General features: G+C 45.6%; 1 protein-coding gene across 1 annotated transcript in view; it reads left to right on the top strand.

The window, feature by feature from the left end:
• The first annotated feature begins 10662 nt into the window (after nucleotides 1-10662).
• The window catches only part of BCL3 (BCL3 transcription coactivator), a 69865-nt gene continuing 59588 nt past the window's right edge, over nucleotides 10663-20939 (top strand). Inside the window, exon 1 of the mRNA XM_073570802.1 lies at nucleotides 10663-11974. Within this exon, the coding sequence (XP_073426903.1) occupies nucleotides 11581-11974 (394 nt within the window). The 5' untranslated portion in view covers nucleotides 10663-11580. The remainder of the gene's footprint in view (nucleotides 11975-20939) is intronic.

Raw genomic sequence — 20939 nt, forward strand, 5'->3', positions numbered from 1 at the left:
GGCCCCTCATAGTACGGCGGTGTGTCTGACGACGGGTGTGCACCACCACTGTCAGAGACACTTGATTGCACTATGAGGGACCCTATGCCAGTGCCCGCGCCAAAGAGTTGGCCTACCCACCTGTCCAGGGCAACGGCACTCGCACGGTTTTGTGCGCTAGGTGTTGACCCCAGCCATGGGGGGGGGGCGCCCACTTAGGGAGGTTTACAAAGTGGCATATATAGATGTGGGTCATTCAGCTGCTGCAAAAGGCGAAATAGGTCAAGTTCGCGGAATAGGAGGAGGACCAAAGCAAGCCATTTTTCTGGCAACCTATGTGTCATCAAGGGAAGGTGGGAAAAAATCCTTGGAAACCCATGCATGGTTCATTTTAATGAAGGTTAGATCATCCGCATTTTGGGTTGACAGACGGGTCCTTTTTTCTGTCAGGATTGATCCAGCTGCACTGAAGACTCTTTCCAATAGCACACTTGCAGCTGGGCAATCAAACTCCTGTAAGGCATATTGTGCCAATTCAGGCCAGGTGTCCAGTTTAGCAGCCCAATAGTCAAAGGTGAATGACCTGTGTGGGAGAACATCGATATGGGAGGAAAAGTAGTTGTTAACCATAGTTGACAACTGCTGTCTCCTGTCACTTTCCATCGATGCAGTATTACCAGTTGTGTGAGCGGTCCGTGAAAAATCAGTCCACAACATTGTCATGAAACCCCTGTCTCCAGCGCCACTTCTGCTGTGTGCACCACGAACACCTCTGCCATGCTGCCCCCGGCCCGTACGGCTCGTGTGAGAACCATCACCGCTGCTGTGTGCTGGGAATGCCTCAACCAACCGATTAACCAGAGTTGCTTGTTTAGTAGCCAATATTAGGAGCATTTTCTGGCAAATCCACATCCCTCCAGTCACGCACAAACCTTGTACCAGACCTTGCCACGCCAACATTTTCACTTGCCCCACGAGATGCATCCTCCTCCCCTAAGTAATCATCCCCATCATCATCCTCCTCCTCTTCTTCCTCCACCTCGTCCAGGAGAGGTCCCTGAGCAGACAGTGGCTGAATGTCATAAAGGATTCCCTCCACCTCTTCCTCCTCGTCAACATTGGCTGCAGACGCCTGCTCCTTAAGGTGCGTCAAAGTTTGCATGAGCAGACGCATAAGTGGGATGCTCATGCTTAGGATGGCGTCGTCTGCGCTTACCAGCCGTGTGCATTCCACTGAAGGACTTTACAGAGGTCTTTCAGCTTCGACCACTACACACCTGTCAACTCCATGTCTGCTCTCAAAGTGCCTGGTCGTGTATCCTCCCACAAATGCATTATGGCCTGCCTCTGCTCGCACAGCCGCTCAACCATGTGCAGTGTGGAGTTCCACCTTGTTGCAATGTCGATAATGAGGCGGTGGTTAGGAAGGTGGAGCAATCGCTGCAGCTTCTGCATACGAATGGAGTGTACAGGCGACCGGCGGATGTGCGCGCACAGTCTTCGCACCTTCTGGAGCAGGGCTGTTAACTCCGGATAATTATTGAGGAAGCACTGCACCACCAGTTTCAAGGTGTGAGCCAAGCAAGGTATGTGGCTGAGTTTTGAAAGGGCTATGGCTGCCACAAAATTACGGCCGTTATCACTAACTACCTTGCCTGCCTCAAGATGTACACTGCCCAGCCATGACTCAGTTTGTCGCTGAAAGTACTCGGCCAGCACCTCGGTGGTGTGTCTGTCACCCAAACACATCATCTGCAACACAGCCTGCTGACGCTTTCCACTAGCTGCTCGATAGGGGGACTCCTTGTGTGCAACAGTGGCAGCTGCAGATGGAGTGCTCGTACAACTGCGCTCTGTGGACGAGCTTTCGCTTCTGGAGGAGGAGGAGGGTCGAATGCCTACAGCCAACTGTTTCCTATACCGTGGGCTAGGCAGCACTGTCCCACCACCGCTGTCCCCTGTGGACCCTGCATCCACCACATTAACCCAGTGCGCAGTGATGGACACGTAACGGCCCTGGCCATGCCGACTGGACCATGCATCAGTTGTGAGGTGCACCTTTCCACTCACTGACTGCTTGAGTGCATGGACAATGCGGTCTTTCACATGATGGTGGAGGGCTGGGATGGCTTTGCGAGACAAGAAGTGGCGACTGGGTAGGTCATAGCGTGGTACTGCATAGGCCATGAGTTCGCGGAAAGCTGCGCTTTCCACCAACCGATAGGGCATCATCTCTAACGAGATTAGTTTGGCAATGTGGGCGTTCAAACCCAGTGTACGCGGATGAGAGACTGAGTACTTTCTTGACCTACTCATAGTGTCTGGGAGGGTGAGCTGGACTTGAGAGCTGCATATGGTGGAAGTAGCGGTGGACAGGGCGGACTGAGAGAGCGTTGATGATGGTGATGGAGTTGGTGTTCTTTCTGATGGCCTAGATTCAGTCTTTCGTTGATATAACAGTGGGATTCCCTGACTGCTGTGGCCTTGCAACGACACCTCAACATTTGCTGCTGTGCCAACCGGTGGGCTTACAGTGGGAGAAACAATGTAGCGTGGCTGACTACCTTCTTTGTGATCAGTTGCACGTGTGGTACTTGAGGTTTGGTGTTGTGTCCATGCTTGCAAGTGCATGCTGGTTAAATGTCTAAGCATGCAACTGGTATTCAAATTTTTCAGATTTTTCCCTCGGCTAAAGGTCTTTGCGCACTTCTTACAGATAACCTTGGCCTGATCATGAGGATTTTGTTCAAAAAAGTGCCACACTGCACTCTTCCTACTTTGGCAGACATTTTGCGGCCTAGCACGCTGTGATATTTTGACCCTCTGGACAAGCTGTCCAGCAACTCTTTTGATTTTTGGAACCTGTCTTTGGAGTGCTCCGGGCCTGCCAGATAACACCTGTTGCGATGTCGATGTCTGCTGTGGATGCTCCTCCTCCTCATCTGAGCTATTGGAAGCAGCACCCTCTTCCCCCAATGGATGCCAATCTGGGTCAACAACTGGGTCATCCATCACCTCCTCTTCAATGTCATGTGCACCTTCCTCTGTGTCACCGTGTATGGTGGTATAGTGTGCGGGAAGGGGCACCTGAGTCTCATCAGGGTCAAAATCTGGCTCTGTACACTGCGAGGACAATGTAGTGCTCTGAGTGAATGTACCAGCAGAATCATCTATCAGTGGCTGTGCATCAGTGCACTCCATGTCAGATTCATCTTGGCCTGGGTAATTCACCATTTCACTTGATAATCCAGGCATGGTATGTGAAAACAGCTCCATGGAGTAATCAGTAGTATGGCCTGCGTCATCCTTCAATCTTAGTTGGGGTGAAGGACACAAGGAAAGGTGTGGTTCATGAACATGAGCCTCCAATGACGACTCAGTGCTTTTATTTTTTACAACTTCAGAAGAGGAGGCGATAGAGCTGGAGGCTGAGTCAGCAATGTAAGACAAAACTTTTTCCTGAAGCTCTGGCTTTAAAAGCGGTTTGCCAACTCCTAGAAAACTAAGCCTTCGAGGCCTTGTGGAGCCAGACGATGATGCAGGCTCAACACCTCCTGCATTCGGTCCTATTTTGCTTTTGCCACTACCATCAGATCCACCACCAACACCATCATTACCAGCTGCCAACCCCCGCCCAACTCCATGGCCTCTTCCACCAGCCTTCCTCATTTTTGGTAGAAATGTAGACAAAATCCAACAAACTATATAGTAATGTAAAACAAGGTACAAGGTGTCTATAGGACAGGGGAGATTTTGAATTTCTGCACACACTTGTGGACACTGGACACTTTTGGATTGTGTGAGGCCCACTGTATATCACAGCGCTATGTCACAGGCTCGATGTCGCAGGTGTGAAAAATGTCACTAGAGGATAACGGAGATTTTGAATTTCTGCACACACTTGTGGACACTGGACACTTTTGGATTGTGTGAGGCCCACTGAATATCACAGCGCTATGTCACAGGCTCTATGTCGCAGGTGTGAAAAATGTCACTAGAGGATAACGGAGATTTTGAATTTCTGCACACACTTGTGGACACTGGACACTTTTGGATTGTGTGAGGCCCACTGAATATCACAGCGCTATGTCACAGGCTCGATGTCGCAGGTGTGAAAAATGTCACTAGAGGATAACGGAGATTTTGAATTTCTGCACACACTTGTGGACACTGGACACTTTTGGATTGTGTGAGGCCCACTGAATATCACAGCGCTATGTCACAGGCTCGATGTTGCAGGTGTGAAAAATGTCACTAGAGGATAACGGAGATTTTGAATTTCTGCACACACTTGTGGACACTGGACACTTTTGGATTGTGTGAGGCCCACTGAATATCACAGCGCTATGTCACAGGCTCGATGTCGCAGATGTAAAAAATGTCACTAGAGGATAACGGAGATTTTGAATTTCTGCACACACTTGTGGACACTGGACACTTTTGGATTGTGTGAGGCCCACTGAATATCACAGTGCTATGTCACAGGCTCGATGTCGCAGGTGTGAAAAATGTCACTAGAGGATATCGGAGATTTTGAATTTCTGCACACACTTGTGGACACTGGACACTTTTGGATTGTGTGAGGCCCACTGAATAGCACAGCGCTATGTCACAGGCTCGATGTCGCAGGTGTGAAAAATGTCACTAGAGGATAACGGAGATTTTGAATTTCTGCACACACTTGTGGACACTGGACACTTTTGGATTGTGTGAGGCCCAGTGAATATCACAGTGCTATGTCACAGGCAGAAATTGGCTAGTGTATGACAAACTACAAGGTGTATATAGAATTGGGCAGAATAGGAATCTCCCTAGAGTGTAGGTCTGTAAGAACGGAACAAGTCCTCGACTTATCCTTACAGAGCGACACACAGATAGCTTCACTGTGGCCGTGATAACAGCCGTTACATGGTATTGAGAGAGGAGCGTGCACGTACACGGCTGTCCGGTGTACGTAAAATTGTCAAGCTCCGTGTTTTTTAAGTATACGGACTGACACACGCTGTCTCTCTATAGTTTTGAATGTGATCAAACAGCAAATATATTTAACTGTTTGAAAACTAGACAAAACTAGAAGGTGCAGGTCTGTAAGAACGGAACATGTCCTCGACTTATCCTTACAGAGCGACACACAGATAGCTTCACTGTGGCTGTGATAACAGCCGTTACACGGTACTGAGAGAGGAGCGTGCACGTACATGGCTGTCTGGTGTACGTAAAATTGTCAAGCTCCGTGTTTTTTAAGTATACGGACTGACACACGCTGTCTCTCTATAGTTTTGAATGTGATCAAACAGCAAATATATTTAACTGTTTGAAAGCTAGACAAAACTAGAAGGTGCAGGTCTGTAAGAACGGAACATGTCCTCGACTTATCCTTACAGAGTGACACACAGATAGCTTCACTGTGGCTGTGATAACAGCTGTTACACGGTACTGTGTGAGGAGTGTGCACTGCTGTATGGTGTGAAAAAATGCACGCTCAGTACCTCACCAGGACAAAAAAAAAATTGGGATTGCTTTTAAAAAAGCAGTTTGCAGAGCAGTGGGTAAACAGCAATGCAGCCGTCAGGAAGCCTTAGAAGGCAGCCTAACAACCAACACCGCTGATCCAGCAAAATATAGCCTCCACTTGCACTGCACACACAGTGACTGGTGTGTTGTACAGGCAAAATCGCTAGCAGCAGAAGTAGTTTTTGGTGTCTTCTTCCCTGCCTAACGCTCTCCCTACAAAATCAGCAGCAGCATCAGCTCTCCCTATTCTGAGATCAGCATGAGTAACATGGCGGTCGGCGTGCACGCCCTTTTATACCCCCTGTGACGCCCACCAAAGCAAGCCAATCACTTGCATGCCCTTCTGAAAGATGGTGGTGACCCCTGCCTATGTCATCACGTTGCCCACAGTGTCCGTGGATCCCGATTGGCTGAAAAAGAGCGCAAAACAAACTTTTGAAACGCGACTTTGGTGCTTAAGTCGCCGACCTCGTGGCCGACCTCATCCTAGGGTCGGGTTTCGTTTCATGAAACCCGACTTTGCCAAAAGTCGGTGACTTTTGAAATTTTTCGACCCGTTTCGCTCAACTCTAGCGGATACTATGTCGCATTTAGAGAGCCCCTGATGTGCCTAAACAGTGGAAACCCCTCACAAGTGAACCTATGTTGGAAGCTATCTAGATGTTTGGTGAGCACCTCTAATCCCTAGGTGCTTCACAGAAATTTATAACGTTGAGCCGTGAAAATAAAAAATCTAATTTTTTCCACAAAAATGTTCTTTTAGGCCCATTTTTTTATTTTTAGAAGGGTAAGAGGAGAAAATGGACCCCAAAAAACTGCTGTGCAAATTCTTCTGAGTACATTAATACCCCATATGCGGTGGAAAACTACTGTTTGGGCGTATGGCAGGGCTCGGAAAGTAAGCATGTCATGAAGGGGTTAAAGTTTCCGTCTCAGAATTTTTGACAGTATATTTTGTTTTCTGGCTTCCTAAAAACAATAAAAAAATATTTTCATGCACTAGTTTGTGTATTGATTTCTTGCATTTTTTGGTTAAAAAAAAGCATCTGGAAACACACATGAAGAAAATGCCATACCCAGAGCATGACTTTATTAAAGGATTTTTTTTCTAAAATTGCAAATTATCCCCTATCCATAGAATAAGGGGATCACTGGGCGTCTGATTATCGGAACAAGGGATAACTTCGGGATCATTGGGCGGCTGACTACCAGAACAAAGGATAACTTGGGCATCACTGGGCAACTAACTACTGGGATAACTTGGGCATTAATTGGAGATCACTGGACGTCCGACTAGCGGAACAAGGGATAACTTTGGATAACTTGGGGATCATCTAGCATCTGACAACCGAAACAAGGGATAACTTGGGCGTCACCTGACGTCCAACTACTGGTTCAAGGGATAGCTTGGAGATCACTTGGGGATCACTGGGCATCTGATTACCAGAACAAGGGATAAATTGGTGATCACCTGGCATCCAACAACTGGAGCAAGGAAGAACTTGTGATAACTTGGGGATCACCTGGTGTCCGACTACCGGAACAAGGGATAAATTAGGGATGCTTGGGCATCTGACTATCAGAACAAGGGATAAATTGGAGACCACTTGGGGATCACTGGTGCTCTGACTACCGGAACAAGGGATAACTTGGGGCTCACCTGGCGTCAAACTACTTGAACAAGGGATAACTTGGGGATCACTGGGCTTCTGATTTCCCGAACAAGGGATAACTTGGGGATCACTGGGCTTCTGATTGCCGGAACAAGGGATAACTTGGGGATCACATGGTGTCTGACTACCGTAACAAGGGATAACTTGGGGCTCACCTGGTTTCCCACTACCAGAACAAGGGATAACATGGCGATCACTTTGGGATCACCTGGCATCCAACTACTAGAACAAGGGATAACTTGGGATAAATTGGGGATCACTGGGTGTCTGACTACTGGAACAAGGAATAAGTTGGGATAGCTTGGAGATCACTGGGCATCTGACTACTAGAAAAGGGGATAGCTTTGGATAACCTGGGGATCACCTAGTGTCCGACTACCAGAATAAGGGATAACTTGGAAATCACTTGGGGATCATTGATCATTCGACTACCGAAACCCCCCAGTCATCCAGAAAACAGTTGTCCAGAAACCCCCAAAACAGGACTCCACAAAGCTCCATTTTGAGTGGAGAAGAGATATGCATGCTCGACCAAAGCTGTGTTCATTGTCTATGAAACAATTGGAGAAAACATAGTACAGCGCATGACTTTTTCTTGTCATCACATTGGAACACCTCCACTCCATTCAAGATGAAGCTCCTCAGAGCCCTCTTCTTTGGGTTCCAGATCCCAGGAATGCTGCGGATCCCAGTAGTTGGACCCCCTGCAATCAGTGTTTTATCTGCTATTCATATCATAACTTGGGATAACTTGGAATTTTCAGAAAATCTCTTTATTTACAGTGCATATCTAGCTGCAGTGCCACAACAAAAGGATATATACATGTCAATAAAGGTGTTTCACATATTTGATTAGGACACCCCACTAAACGGCATAGTGAAGGAAACATGACTAAGGCGGACCTAGCCCTCTCCAACTAATAAGCTGTTAGTCATCCCATGGCCATAACATATCACTACGTAGACATTTACAGCCGGCCACCACTTCCTTCAGTGGTTACAGGTTATTTAGATTGTAAGCTCCGCTGCTTCCTTGCTTCTTGATGTGAATCAAGTTGATGTTGATGCTTATTTAGAGGTTGATACATTTTCTCTAAATATTATTTGTTGTTTTGTGTTAGTGATACTTAGTAATCGCTCCTAACGACCACAGATTCTTGTAGAGCCATAAATAGTATCCAGATCCGGATTCCACGTTAATATTTAGCAACACCCCGGAAAAAGAAAATCATAGCTCAATCTACAGATTTCACATAGGGAAGACGAGGATGAGCCCCATTGAGTGATAAAGGGGCAAATTCTTCATGTAGATCAATGACAGTTCTAAATGGAAGTTGGGTCAGCCTCAGAAATACATAGCCGATTTTGATTCGGTGTGTGAACATACCCTAAGGCTCCTAGACATGCTGTAATATATTGAAGGGATTTTCCCAAAATCCCAAGTTCTCCCCTATCCATATAACAGGGGATAACTTGCTGATCTCTGGGGGATCAAATCCTGAGATCCCCAAAAAATGCAACTCCAGAACCCTAAGAATGAGGTGTCTAGAAGAACCACATCTTGAAAGGAACGAAGGTGCCCATGTTCGACCTCTGCGCTATTCTTTGTGTATGGGTCTCCCGGAAATAACAGAGCGCTGTATTCGGCAGATTTTGATCCAATGTGTGAACATACCTTAAGGCTCCTAGATTTGCTGTAGATTGTGATTCCAGGATGATTTTTAAAGTTGTTTTCCCAAAATCGCAAACTTGTCATGATCTGCTTAGTTTGTGAAATTAGGTAGTTCAGAGGTTAATCTGGACAGCCTCACTCTGAGAGTCTGGGAGACTTTTATAGCCTCATTGTGGGCTCATTCCTCGTCGCTTATACTCAGACCCTTGGCCGAGTGTGTGTGACCCTGGTGTGCTTTGTGACTGTGATAGTTTATGCTTGTTTGGTTTTGATCCGGTTTCTGTCCCTGTTACGAGTTTTGCCTGTCCCTCTTGTACTGCTCTGTGATCTCTGTGTATGACTCATTGCCTTTGACCTGACTATTCTCTGATTACCCCTCTCGTACTGTGCAGCTATCTCTGTGTATGACTTATTGCTTACGTTCTTACTACTCTCTGCTTGTCCCCCTGGTACCGTGCCGCCCTCTCCATGTATGACCCCCCGTTTGTCTGACCTGAGTTTCCCTCGCCACTACTACAGAATCCCTGTAGTAGTGGCGAGGGAGTAGTACAGTCATCTCCAGCAGTGGGACGCTAAGCCCTGCCCACTGTGGTCACATGATCATAGGTCCTTGTACTTTTTACTACCTTCAGCGTCGCAGGTCCTGTCTGAACTTTCCCTGCAGTATCGGACCCCGGGCCCTCCCGTAGTTTAGGTGAGTCACCCTGTTCAGCCGTGGCAGTCCGCCAGCGCTGACAGGATCCTGATAAAACTATCTCTGAGGATCTGACTCCTGGGATCACCAAAAATGCAACTGCAGAACCTTAGGAGTTGGGAATCCGGAAGAGCCACATGTTGACTGGAGTGGAGGTGCTGATGCTCAACCTCTGCTCCATTCTTTGTCTGTGGGGGTGCTGGAAATAAGTGCTGTATTCGGCATTCCCAGTGACAATGAATGAAGTGGAGATCGAAAATACTCAACTTGGCAACAGTCAAGACAAGACTCTACAGATCCTGGTTCCTATGGTTCTTGATCCACGTACTCGTGATTTCTGGGGGCCCATCAGTTGGAATCGGGACTGAACGCAACCATAATAGGTGCAAGAGTTGCAATGGACCTAGAGCCTAGGGGCCCAAAAGGTCCCTTTGGCACATATGAAAAGACCATTACTGTTAAAGGGGTTGTCCAGAACTAGCACAATCTCTTCTCATTCCTCATGTTTGGCACCATTGAAATAAAACCGCTTATAATCCCCTCCTGTTCCGGCGCCATTCCAGCGATATTGGCACTCGCGTTTCCAGGGTTCACGTTAGTTTGTTACGTCATTTGAGCCCTGCATCCGATCAGCGCCGAGTTTGCTGTCCCCACCTTTGGATGTATTGAAAATCAACATGAAGTCAGAGTTAAGGCTGCGCGCTGACTTCCTCTCGATGTTCGATTTGTCCGAATGCTGAAACCGTGACGTCATCGCTGATTAGGCGACGTAACAAACTTGCATGAGCCCCGGGAATGCGAGTGCCGACACCCCTTGAATGGCGTCGGCACGGGAGTTGAATATAGGTGTTAATTTAACGGGGGCAAACCATCAGCTTGAGAAGTGGTTGTCCTAGTAGTGGACAACCCTTTTAAATTCTTGCAATAATTAAGGGCTTTGTTGGAGCTTTTACTTTGGAGCTCACAAGATTCAAATTACGCCACTGATGGGAACCCCAACGATCAGAAAGTATTATCCTTGAATTGGAGAGAGCTTGCGATTTTAGGAATCCCCCCTTAAGTCACATGTTATGTTTTGCAATGCGTGGATGTATCAGAGCTGAATTTGCTACGTGCCTGTTTGTGACTGTATAAAGTTAAGTGTGTGCAAAAGTTTTGCCTGGATGGGTATAAGAGGCAATTGTTACAATTCTTTGAATAGTTGATTGAGAAGCAGAACAAGAGGTATGGGGAAGTATCAACCTCTAAATGAAGAAATTAAGATAATTACATGATAGAAGAGGAGGAGGAAGAGGATAGAAGAGGAGGAGCAAGATAATCTGCAGAGTAAGAGTTAATGAGGACGTGATGTGCTGGAAGGAGGATTTTTAAGAAGCCAGGCAAGCCAAGCTAAGCGATAGGGTTTTTTTGCTTATATTATATAAGGATGCCCCCCTTCGTCTTCCTGGTTTCCTTTTGTTCGTGTAGAGTAGAGGAGGAGCACTTCAGGGAATTGGGTGTGAAAGCACCTGGGTGTGTATATGAGTGTGGGGAAGTCCCTGACTCAGTGCATTTCCTACAGACTGACAATGTGGAGACTTTAGAGAGGACACCAGGGGAGTGTGAGGTTAAGGAAACACTAGGGAACACGAGGGAAAGAAGAGGGGGCTCAGATACCTAGAAGATTAAAAGGAGATCAACCAAAACAAAGAAGGAGGCCATAGTTCAGTGCAGTAAGAGAATATACACAGGAAAGTGAAGCTACTGTTTGAAGAAGACTAGAGGAGGAGAGGAGAAGTTAGAAGGTCTGAGATGTTCCTGCTGCTGCCAGTGCATTGAGGAAGAATGGAGGACCACCCAAGTAGACGCAGGATGGGACAATGAGTGCAGCAGGCAAAATGGAAAGGATAGAAAGGACAAGGTGGTGATTACCCCAAATAAGCATTAAAAGCATTAAAAGGGGAGGGAGAAGAGATAAAAGAAGGTGGAGAGCAGGGGAGGAGAAGACTAATTATCATCATACCTAGTGGAGACTTCTAAAGTGGCAACTCTTCATGGAGTGACATCCCATGGACAACCATCCCAACCATTCTGCAGGAGGCATGGACACCTCACCTTCACCTCTGGACCTCAGCATTAGGACAACCATGTTGGATGCGGTCCCTAAGAGTCCACCAGGTTTTTGGACAAGAGGTGGACCACTGAGGGCATCGGAGCCACTGAAGGAGGTGAAACTGGAGAATACAAAGCAACTGAATGGCTTCAAACTTGGCTCATGTCAAGAACCTGAACTATATAAAGACCAAACCTGTTTACCCCTTAGAAAGAGAAAATTTCTACCGTCACCCAAAGAGGAGATGACCGTCGTGAAACCCGCCTATGACTATTCTGAGTGGAGCAGAAAATTCTACAGCCCCCAGTATATGACTATGATGGTGTCCCCATTGTCACCGTACTACTCAGGTGGGTGTCTCCAGATGAGAGGGCATCACACTTTGTAAATGTAGAGATGTGGCAGAGCTGAACTGCATTTTCAACACTTAGTATACATTTGCATAGGACTGCTTGTCAACATTGTGCACACAAACTGTGCATGACAGACTCGGCTCTGCTACACTTGACACAGTAGGACAATCTGTCCCGATAGAAAATGCATTATCCATTCTGCCATGCCTGTTACAGAAGGTCGGTCATTTTGCTCCACTGATCACATACATTGTTTGCCTCTAAATAATGGCTCGGATGCAAAATTTAGTAATGAATAAATATTGGTACTGTATATTCACATTACACAGATACAGTAAATGCACCTGTGCACACGTTGTAGATTTGTCATATTTTTACGTTTTTTTCTGCGCAGATTTGTCACACTTTTGTTGCTTTTTTCTGTTCTGATTTGTCACATTTTTGTTGCTTTTTTCTGTGCCGATTTGTCACTTTTTTGTTGCTTTTTTCTGTTCTGATTTGTCACATTTTTGTTGCTTTTTTCTGCGCAGATTTGTCACATTTTTGTTTCTTTTTTCTGTGCTGATGTCACATTTTTGGCGCTTTTTCTCTGCCCAGATCTATTACATTTTTATCACTCTTTCTCTGCGGGTTTGACACATTTTTGTCTCTTTTTCTGCACAGATTTGTCACGTGTTTGTTGCTCTTTTTCTACACAGAATTGTCACATTTTTTTCTCTTTCTGCGTAGAGTTGTTACATTTTGTCGCCTTTTTTCTGAGCAGATTTGTCACATTTTTGTCTCTTTTTTCTGCAGACTTTTCCCTTTTTGTTTTTATTTTCAGAACAGATTTGTCACATTTTTGTCTTTCTGTGCAGAGTTGTTACATTTTTGTCGCTTTTTTGTGTGCAGACTTCTCACGTTTTTATTGCTCTATTTCTGCGCACATTTGACATATTCATATTACTCCTTTTTCTGCACACATTTTTCATGTTTTTGTCACTGTTTTTCTGTGCAGATTTGTCACAAAATCTGATCGATCTCTTGGTTACCAGCAAAGTGAATGAGAATCCTGAAATCTCAAGAACACGTTTCTTATTTTTGACCGGCAGATTTAGTGCAGATTTAAATTTGCCGCATGTCAATTCCTTCAGCGATTTTGCTGCAGATTTCACCCAAAATCTGCACCAAAAATATGTGAAACATGTGTATGTTTTACACAGCATTTTTCCTGCCATGACATTCAGAAATGATGCTGAAATTTCTGCACCATATACACTTAATGTGTGCATATCCCCTTATTATCTTTTTATCTGGCAGATTTTTTTTGCAGAAATTTCTAGCATTGTAAGTTCCATAAATATGAACGGGGGTTGTTTCCGCATGCATATCTGTGAACCCTATTCTGAAGAATTAGACAGTTGCTCTGCAGTAAATCTGCAGTATACTCACTAGTGATGAGGGAACATGCTGGGATAAGGTGTTATCTGAGCATGCTGGGGTGCTAACCGAGTGTATTCAGCGTGATCAAAAAGTAGGTTCCAGTTCAACAGCTGCAACACATCCCGGTTCCTGTTTGTTAGGCAATCCCTGCATGTTTTACAGCTGTTGAACAGCCACCAGACATGCAACCACGGGGACTCGAACATATTTTTCCGACACGCCGAAGACACTCGGTTAGCACCCGAGCATGTGCAGATAACACCTTATCCGAGCACGTTCATTCATCACTAGTCCTTGCCAATCGGACAAGCGTATATTTTCTTTATCATTATCTGAAAATTTTGTGCTGTTCTGGTTTTGCCTTTCTTCCCAAACCCATTAGGGTATGTTCACACATTGCGGATTCGTCTGCAGATCCACGGCTGATTTGGCCCTGCGGATCCGCAGCAGTTTTCCAAGGGATGTACAGTACCATGTTATCCTATGGAAAACAAAAACCGTTGTGCACATGCTGCGGAAAATTCAGCACGGAAACGGAGCGGTTTATTTTCCGCAGCTTGTCAACTCTTTGTGCGGATTCCGCAGCGTTTTTACACCTATTCCATTCTAGGAATCCGCAGGTGAAAAATGCAGGCGAAATCCGCACTAAATCCGCAGTATATCCGCAGGTAAAACGCAGGCATTTTGACCTGAAGATTCTGCAGATTCTGCGCAGAAAAATCCGCACACGAATCCGCAACGTGTGCACATATCCTTAAGGAACAGGAAAGCTTTCATTTTTGCAATTTTGATTTTTCCTTCATAACTTGCTTTTTTAAATTTTTCCATCGACATTATCGTATGAGGGATTGTTCTTGAAATGGAAGGAAAAAAAACGCGTAATTCCTCTTTTAGGCTTTTGTTTTTTATGCTTTATTTAAAAAAAAAAAAAAATAGAGTGCACTGTAAATTGGATTGAATGAGGTTTTGCCCTTCAGATACCAAGTGAAAGAACTCACTGCACTGTGTCTGATCCATCCGATGCAAAAGTAGCACAACAGTCTTTATTGTGACGCACGCAGGTTACAGAAATGCCGCTAGTTAATAGTAAATGAAAGAATTGTTTGTCTTTCGGGGTTAATAATTTGCTACATTTTCATCCTGCTTATTTGTCAATATTGATAAATCGCTTAACTTTGGGTTAAAACGCAACGTAGTAACTTTGCTCCGTGTGATTTCGACCCATTCCACGGAAGGGGGTCCCGATGGTCTTTAGACCCTATGGACGCCTTTTAACACTGCAGCATTTAAGAGGTTAAACTGTTGCGATTGTGCTAGGTCTGGTTGCAGCAATCAGTCTCAGGTCATAAAAAATATTGGGTTTCCCTAAACTAAGGGGTATTCCGCACCACCTCCCAGTGGCCTTTGTGTCTACATCACTGTGTTATGTTCTTTTTTTCTGTGTCGGATGAATTCCACACTTGTCTATATATAGAAGAGTTGGTGATTGACAGGTGTGGTGCGGTATTCTTCTACAAAGCCTGAGGGGGTGACTGAGACTCTGTGCGCTCACCTCTGGCATAAGAGCTGAACTTGTCAGGAAACTTTCCAAGGTTGTGTTGTTAAGTACGATCTGTAAAGAAAATATAATACCTATTCGCACGAGGTTCCCTGTGTGCATGGAACGGTAGTGAGCATGTATGACACTGCTGCACTCACTGTTTGTAGGACTGAAGGCCACACATGCGCAATACTACTCCATTCACTGTCTATAGGGCTGGTGGTTGCACACTCGCACTACCACTCCTTTCATTTTCTATAGGAGTGGTGGTCACACATGCTCAGTATTGTTACATTCACTATCTGTAGTAGAGGTGGTCGCACATGCTCAGTACTGCTTTATTAAGAGTCTTTAGGAAATGTGGTCGCACATGCTCAGTACTGTTACATTCACTTTCTATTGGAGAGGTGGTCGTGGAGCGCCCGCCAGGGCTATCGGGGTACTCGGCACCGGGCCCGTTGATCTCAATGGGAGTTGTCACGGAAGCTGTGACCCAGTCCATGGCCCTGGTACTCCATGGCAAAAGGGGGTGAAAGAACAATGAAATAGAATTGATGAATAGTTCGTGACGCCACCTGTGGTGTTCAGCAAGGGAGATGTTAAGCCGACGCTGCATGCAGATCCTCTGGGACTGGTGGTGTATTGCAGCCAAGATGGTGAAGCTCCCCACAGGTGGAGCCGTAGTCCCAGGGCAGTGTAGATGTAGGGGTAGCTGAGAGGTGCAGGCAGTGTAGAAGCTAGTACCCAGATGTAGCGGTACCAGGTGTGTTGGTGCAGGAATGACTGGAGGACACCAGGGCTTGTAGTTCCAAAGCTTTACTTACAGTCTGTAGTACACACAGGTGCCTGCCTCCGTGCTGTGTCCTCCGGGTCAGGATAGGATGCTCCCTTCCAACACTCCGCCAACATGTGCCTTTCTGAACATCTCCTCTATAGCGCCTTTAAGTGTGAATATCTCCTAGTACTGAGTTACACTGGAGTTCCTCCTGACAGATGTTCCCAAGAACTATACTTGTATGGCAGACAGCTGTAGCCTGCTTCGGGGACTCCTTACTCCTAAGTCCCGGCTCACTATCCAAGTTGCTGTTGTGCCCCAAGTCTGAGATGGGAGTAGTGCATTTACAGCCCACTACTCCACCGGTGTCTGCTGCAGAACCATTCGTGTCCATACAACCTCAGGGACCGGGCCCTGGCCTTGCGCTTAGAACTTCTAGGCAGGGTTCTTCCTCTAACCTATGTCCTCTGTTCCCTTTTACTCCTACATTCCATACTAGTCTTTCCTTTTTATGGAAGATCAGGTTTCTGTTCAATGTCTTTCTCTTTCTTTCCTTTCCCGTGCCAGCAGATCCAGGTCACTAAGATCTGCTGCAGCACCTCCTTCCTCCATCCCTCTTCCAGGGATCTCCTTTCCTCACTCCTCTCTGAGTGACTCTCCGACTGACTGACCCCGAACTCACTGAAACACTAAACCTACCCGCTCTTTTATGTATTCTAAACTCCACCCACCTCCCAGCACGTTTAGTGTTCCAAGCAGGGAGCCACCAAAGGTGCTCTGCTACACTCTAAGCAGGGAGCCGTAATGTGGCTTTGCTGAACTACCGTGTTGTGTGGGATGCGAGTGTTGGAGCGTGGTTAGGAGCCTCCAACTCACCTGGATGGTGGGGCACCACACCTCAGGAGGAAGTGCAGTACCTCTGTGGCAACTGAACCCTCAGGGGCGCCACAGTTGCACATGTTCAATACTGCTCCATTCACTGTCTATTTGAGTGGTAATCACACGTGCTCAGTACTGTTACATTCACTGTCTATAGGAGAGGTGGTCACACATGCTCAGCACTGCTCCATTCACTGTCTATAGGAGAGGTGGTCACACATGCTCAGTACTGCTTCATTCACTGTCTATAGGAGAGGTGGTCACACATGCTCAGCACTGCTCCATTCACTGTCTATAGGAGAGGTGGTCACACATGCTCTGTACTGTTACATTCACTGTCTATATGAGAGGTGGTCGCACATGCTCAGTACTTCTGCATACACTGTCCATAGGAGAGGTGGTAGCACATGCTGAGTACTGCTCCATTCACTGTCTATAGGAGCGGTGGGCAGTGGGCGCACATGCTTGGTACTGCTCCAATCACAGTCTATAGGAGTGTTGGTTGCACATGTTTAGTACTTCTCCATTCACTGTCTATAGCAGAGGTGGTCGCACATGCTCAGTACTGCTTCATTCACTGTCTATAGGAGAGGTGGTCGAACATGCTCAGTACTGCTTCATTCACTGTCTATAGGAGAGGTGGAAGCACATGCTTAGTACTTCTCCATTCACTGTCTATAGGAGAGGTGGTCGCACATGCTCAGTACTGCTTCATTCACTGTCTATAGGAGAGGTGGTCGCACATGCTTAGTGCTTCTCCATTCACTGTCTATCGGAGAGGTGGTCGCACTTGCTCATTACTGCTTCCTTCTCTGTCTATAGTAGTGGTGGTCACACATGCTCAGTACTGCTCCATTCACTGTCTATAGGAGCGGTGGGCAGTGGACGCACATGCTTGGTACTACTCCAATCACAGTCTATAGGAGTGTTGGTTACACATGCTGGGTACTGCTCCATTCATTGTCTATAAGGGCTCCATGTGCCTCTATATATAACCCTTGCACATAGCATTGCTATATATAGCATGGGTTTCCAACTCCCAAAGCAAAGGAACATAATGCACCCCCTAACCAAGTATTAATGCACCTGAATGCATCCTTGAAAAAAATAATGCACCCCATTTAAAAAGCTATAGTGAAACATTTGTGTCACCACCCACAAAAAATTAAGTATCTACGAACCTAATTGAAGCGACTGAGTCCTGTTTTGCCCTGCACACAGATGTTGTCGACATAGGTGACACAAAGTGGTGATGACATTGCTCCACCTGCACTGAGACGCTGACATAGGCCCTAGGTTTATCGCAGTTTGCTGCCTATAGGATGGAAAGTGTTGGGGCCTATGTAGTGGCGGACACAGACAGAAGAGGGCCCCTGTACTAGAACAGTATATGGGCCCCTCTTTTCACCTGTGACAAAAGCTGTCTGCTGCTTTTGGAGGTGGAAGTCGCCACTTACCTCTTGGGTTCCTGTGCGACTACATAGGTTGCACCAAAGACGTGTCTGCTCCTGCTTCTGGGCACCATAATGATGCTTCAGGGCAGTAGGAGACACAGACAGAAGAGGACCCCTGTGCAATAACAGTATATGGGCCCCTCTTTTTGCCTGTGAAAAAAGTTGGTTACTGTTTTGGAGGTGGATGTTGCCTCCTTACCTCTTGGGCGACTTGGAGGTGGATGTTGCCTCCTTAACTCTGGCAGACACAGACAGAGGATGGCTCCTGTGCAAAAAGAGTATATGGGCCCCTATTTTTGCCTGTGACAAAAGCTGATTACTGCTTTGGAGATGGCAGTGGGCCCCCTTACCTCTTGGTTGCATGAATGGCATGTCCGCCCCTTCTTCTGGTCACCTATCTTAAAAATGGGTATCTCCATAAAATTTTTTGGAAGTTCTAAATATAATGAAGCCAATTTGCTACCCCTTATAGCTACAACTTAGAAGCCTGTCATAATGCTACAAAAGAGTTGAAACAATGGTTATCTACATTGTATTTCCCTGGGAGACATGTGGGGTCAGGGATGCATGCCAGCAGCTTATCTCATATGTTATTAATAACGTACTGTTATCAGAGCTGAATGAGCATGTTTGTAGAGCAATCTAGAAGGATAGCTCTCAGCTATGTTGGAGAATACAATAGCTGCAGGCTTATGCTGTAGACTCAGAAGACAGAGCCAAGAGCAGATGACGCTGTATTATTAGAATTTGGGTTCCAAGTAAAGCAGTTCCCTACATGTAATCCTCAATATTGTGATGCAGATAATGGTTTCTCTTAGTTGAAAATAAAACAGTTCATGATGATTATGCTGAAAGCTAAAATTTGCAACAGGCCATTTTACCTGTTTTAGAACATTACAACTGTGAAAAATTGTATAGAATATGTGGCTTGTATCAGTTCTCTACCTATCCTCCATAATGTGATGCAAATGCAGATAACAGTTGTTCCTGGTTCAAAGTAAAATAGTTTATGAATGATGATTCTGCTGAAAGTTAAAATTTGCAACAGCCCATTTTACTTGTTTTAGAACATTACAACTGTAAAAAAAATGTTTAGAATTATGTTGCTTGTATCAGTTCTCTACCCATCCTCCATAATATGATGCAGGTAACAGTTGTTCCTGGTTTAAAGTAAAATAGTTCATGAATGATGATTCTGCTCAAAGCTGAAATTTGCAACAGGCTGTATTACCTTGTTGTAGAGTATGGGTACCGTGAAAAAAATCAGCATAGTATTGAATAAATGGTTCTATGGTTTCACTTGAGAATTTGCAAAAGAAAGAAAAATAAAGTTGTAATATTTGAGAACTCCAACTTAGTGTTGCCAAGAAATGATTACAACACAACTGAGAGGCAGTTCCATCGATTTGTCATTTACTGAGTAATAAAGAGCATGGCTGAGCAGGTTCTGGCTGAATATTGCCGAATAATTTGGGTGTGCCAACTGGTTACTTCATGTTGATTAAAGGTCATGCCATTGGTATATTACTAAGAAGTTGTATAATCACAAAACGTAGCACCTTGCTTGATTGTGATGCATCTCCTTTGGAACGCTGGTGGGTGTGTACCCACTGCACTATGGGCCTGTTTATCCTGAAGGATTGTGACTAAGTGTCTGCAGGGTATTCACTAGAGCCTCTGATGGTGAGGTTAGGCTGGGCCGCTGGTAGACACCAGGTACCCTTCCTTGGCACTCCTCGGGACTGCTGCAGCTGACTGGAGTGTTAGAAACTCTGGTACAAGGTACAAGTGGGTGAGATAAAAGTGAGGTCAGATGGTCCAAGGTCAGTACAGGCAGCACAGATTAAGAATAAGTAGCCAAGGTCAGGAGTGGAGAGATCAGAATAAATGAGAAGGCAAGCCAGGTCGATAGTGGGTGAGTAAAAACAGGACTAAGCCAATACAGGAATCAGAGACAGAGCTACTAAGAACCTAGAAGGAAATGTATTAACAGAAGCATGCAGTCTAGATCACGTGAAGTCATTATTTCCCTCTACTCCTCTTTGGTCAGACCTCATCTGGAATATTGTGTCCAGTTTTGGGCACCACATTTTAAAAAAGACATCAACAAACTGGAGCAAGTTCAGAAAAGAGCGACCAGAATGGTGACCGGTCTGCAAACCCTGTCTTATGAGGAAAGGTTGCAGGATTTGGGAATGTTTAGTTTGCAAAAGAGAAGACTGAGAGGAGACTTAATAGCTGTCTACAAATATCTAAAGGGCTGTCACATTGTAGAAGGATCAACTTTATTCTCATTTGCACAAGGAAAGACTAGAAGCAATGGGATGAAACTGAATGGGAGGAGACACAGATTAGATATTAGAAAAAACTTTTTGACAGTTAGAGTGATCAATGAGTGGAACAGGCTGCCACGAGAAGTGGTGAGTTCTCCTTCAATGGAAGTCTTCAAACAGAGGCTGGACAGACATCTGACTGGGATGATTTAGCGAATCCTGCTTTGAGCAGGGGGTTGGACCAGATGGCCCAGGAGGTCCCTTCCAACTCTACGATTCTATGATTCTATGATTCTATGATTCTAAATCTGTCACCCTCCCGGGACGTGTATGACCTAATATGGGCATACAGGTGATAGAAATGTTACACTAGTCCTACTTGTATGCCTCACATTAATGGTCTTATTGTTGAGAAATGTTAATAATAATAATAATAATAATAATAATAAACATACATAAGAAGGGATTACATACAAATTACAGATATCACTTACAGTAAACAAACTTACAATGACAGACTGATACAGAGGGGAGAGGACCCTGCCCTTTCGGGCTTACATGCTACAGGATGGTGGGGAAGGAGACAGTAGGTTGATGCGTTGCAGCAGTTCCGGTGTTG

Source organism: Dendrobates tinctorius, unplaced genomic scaffold, assembly GCF_039654945.1.
Source record: "Dendrobates tinctorius isolate UK_male_01 unplaced genomic scaffold, ASM3965494v1 ptg000028l, whole genome shotgun sequence".
Lineage (NCBI taxonomy): Eukaryota > Metazoa > Chordata > Amphibia > Anura > Dendrobatidae > Dendrobates > Dendrobates tinctorius.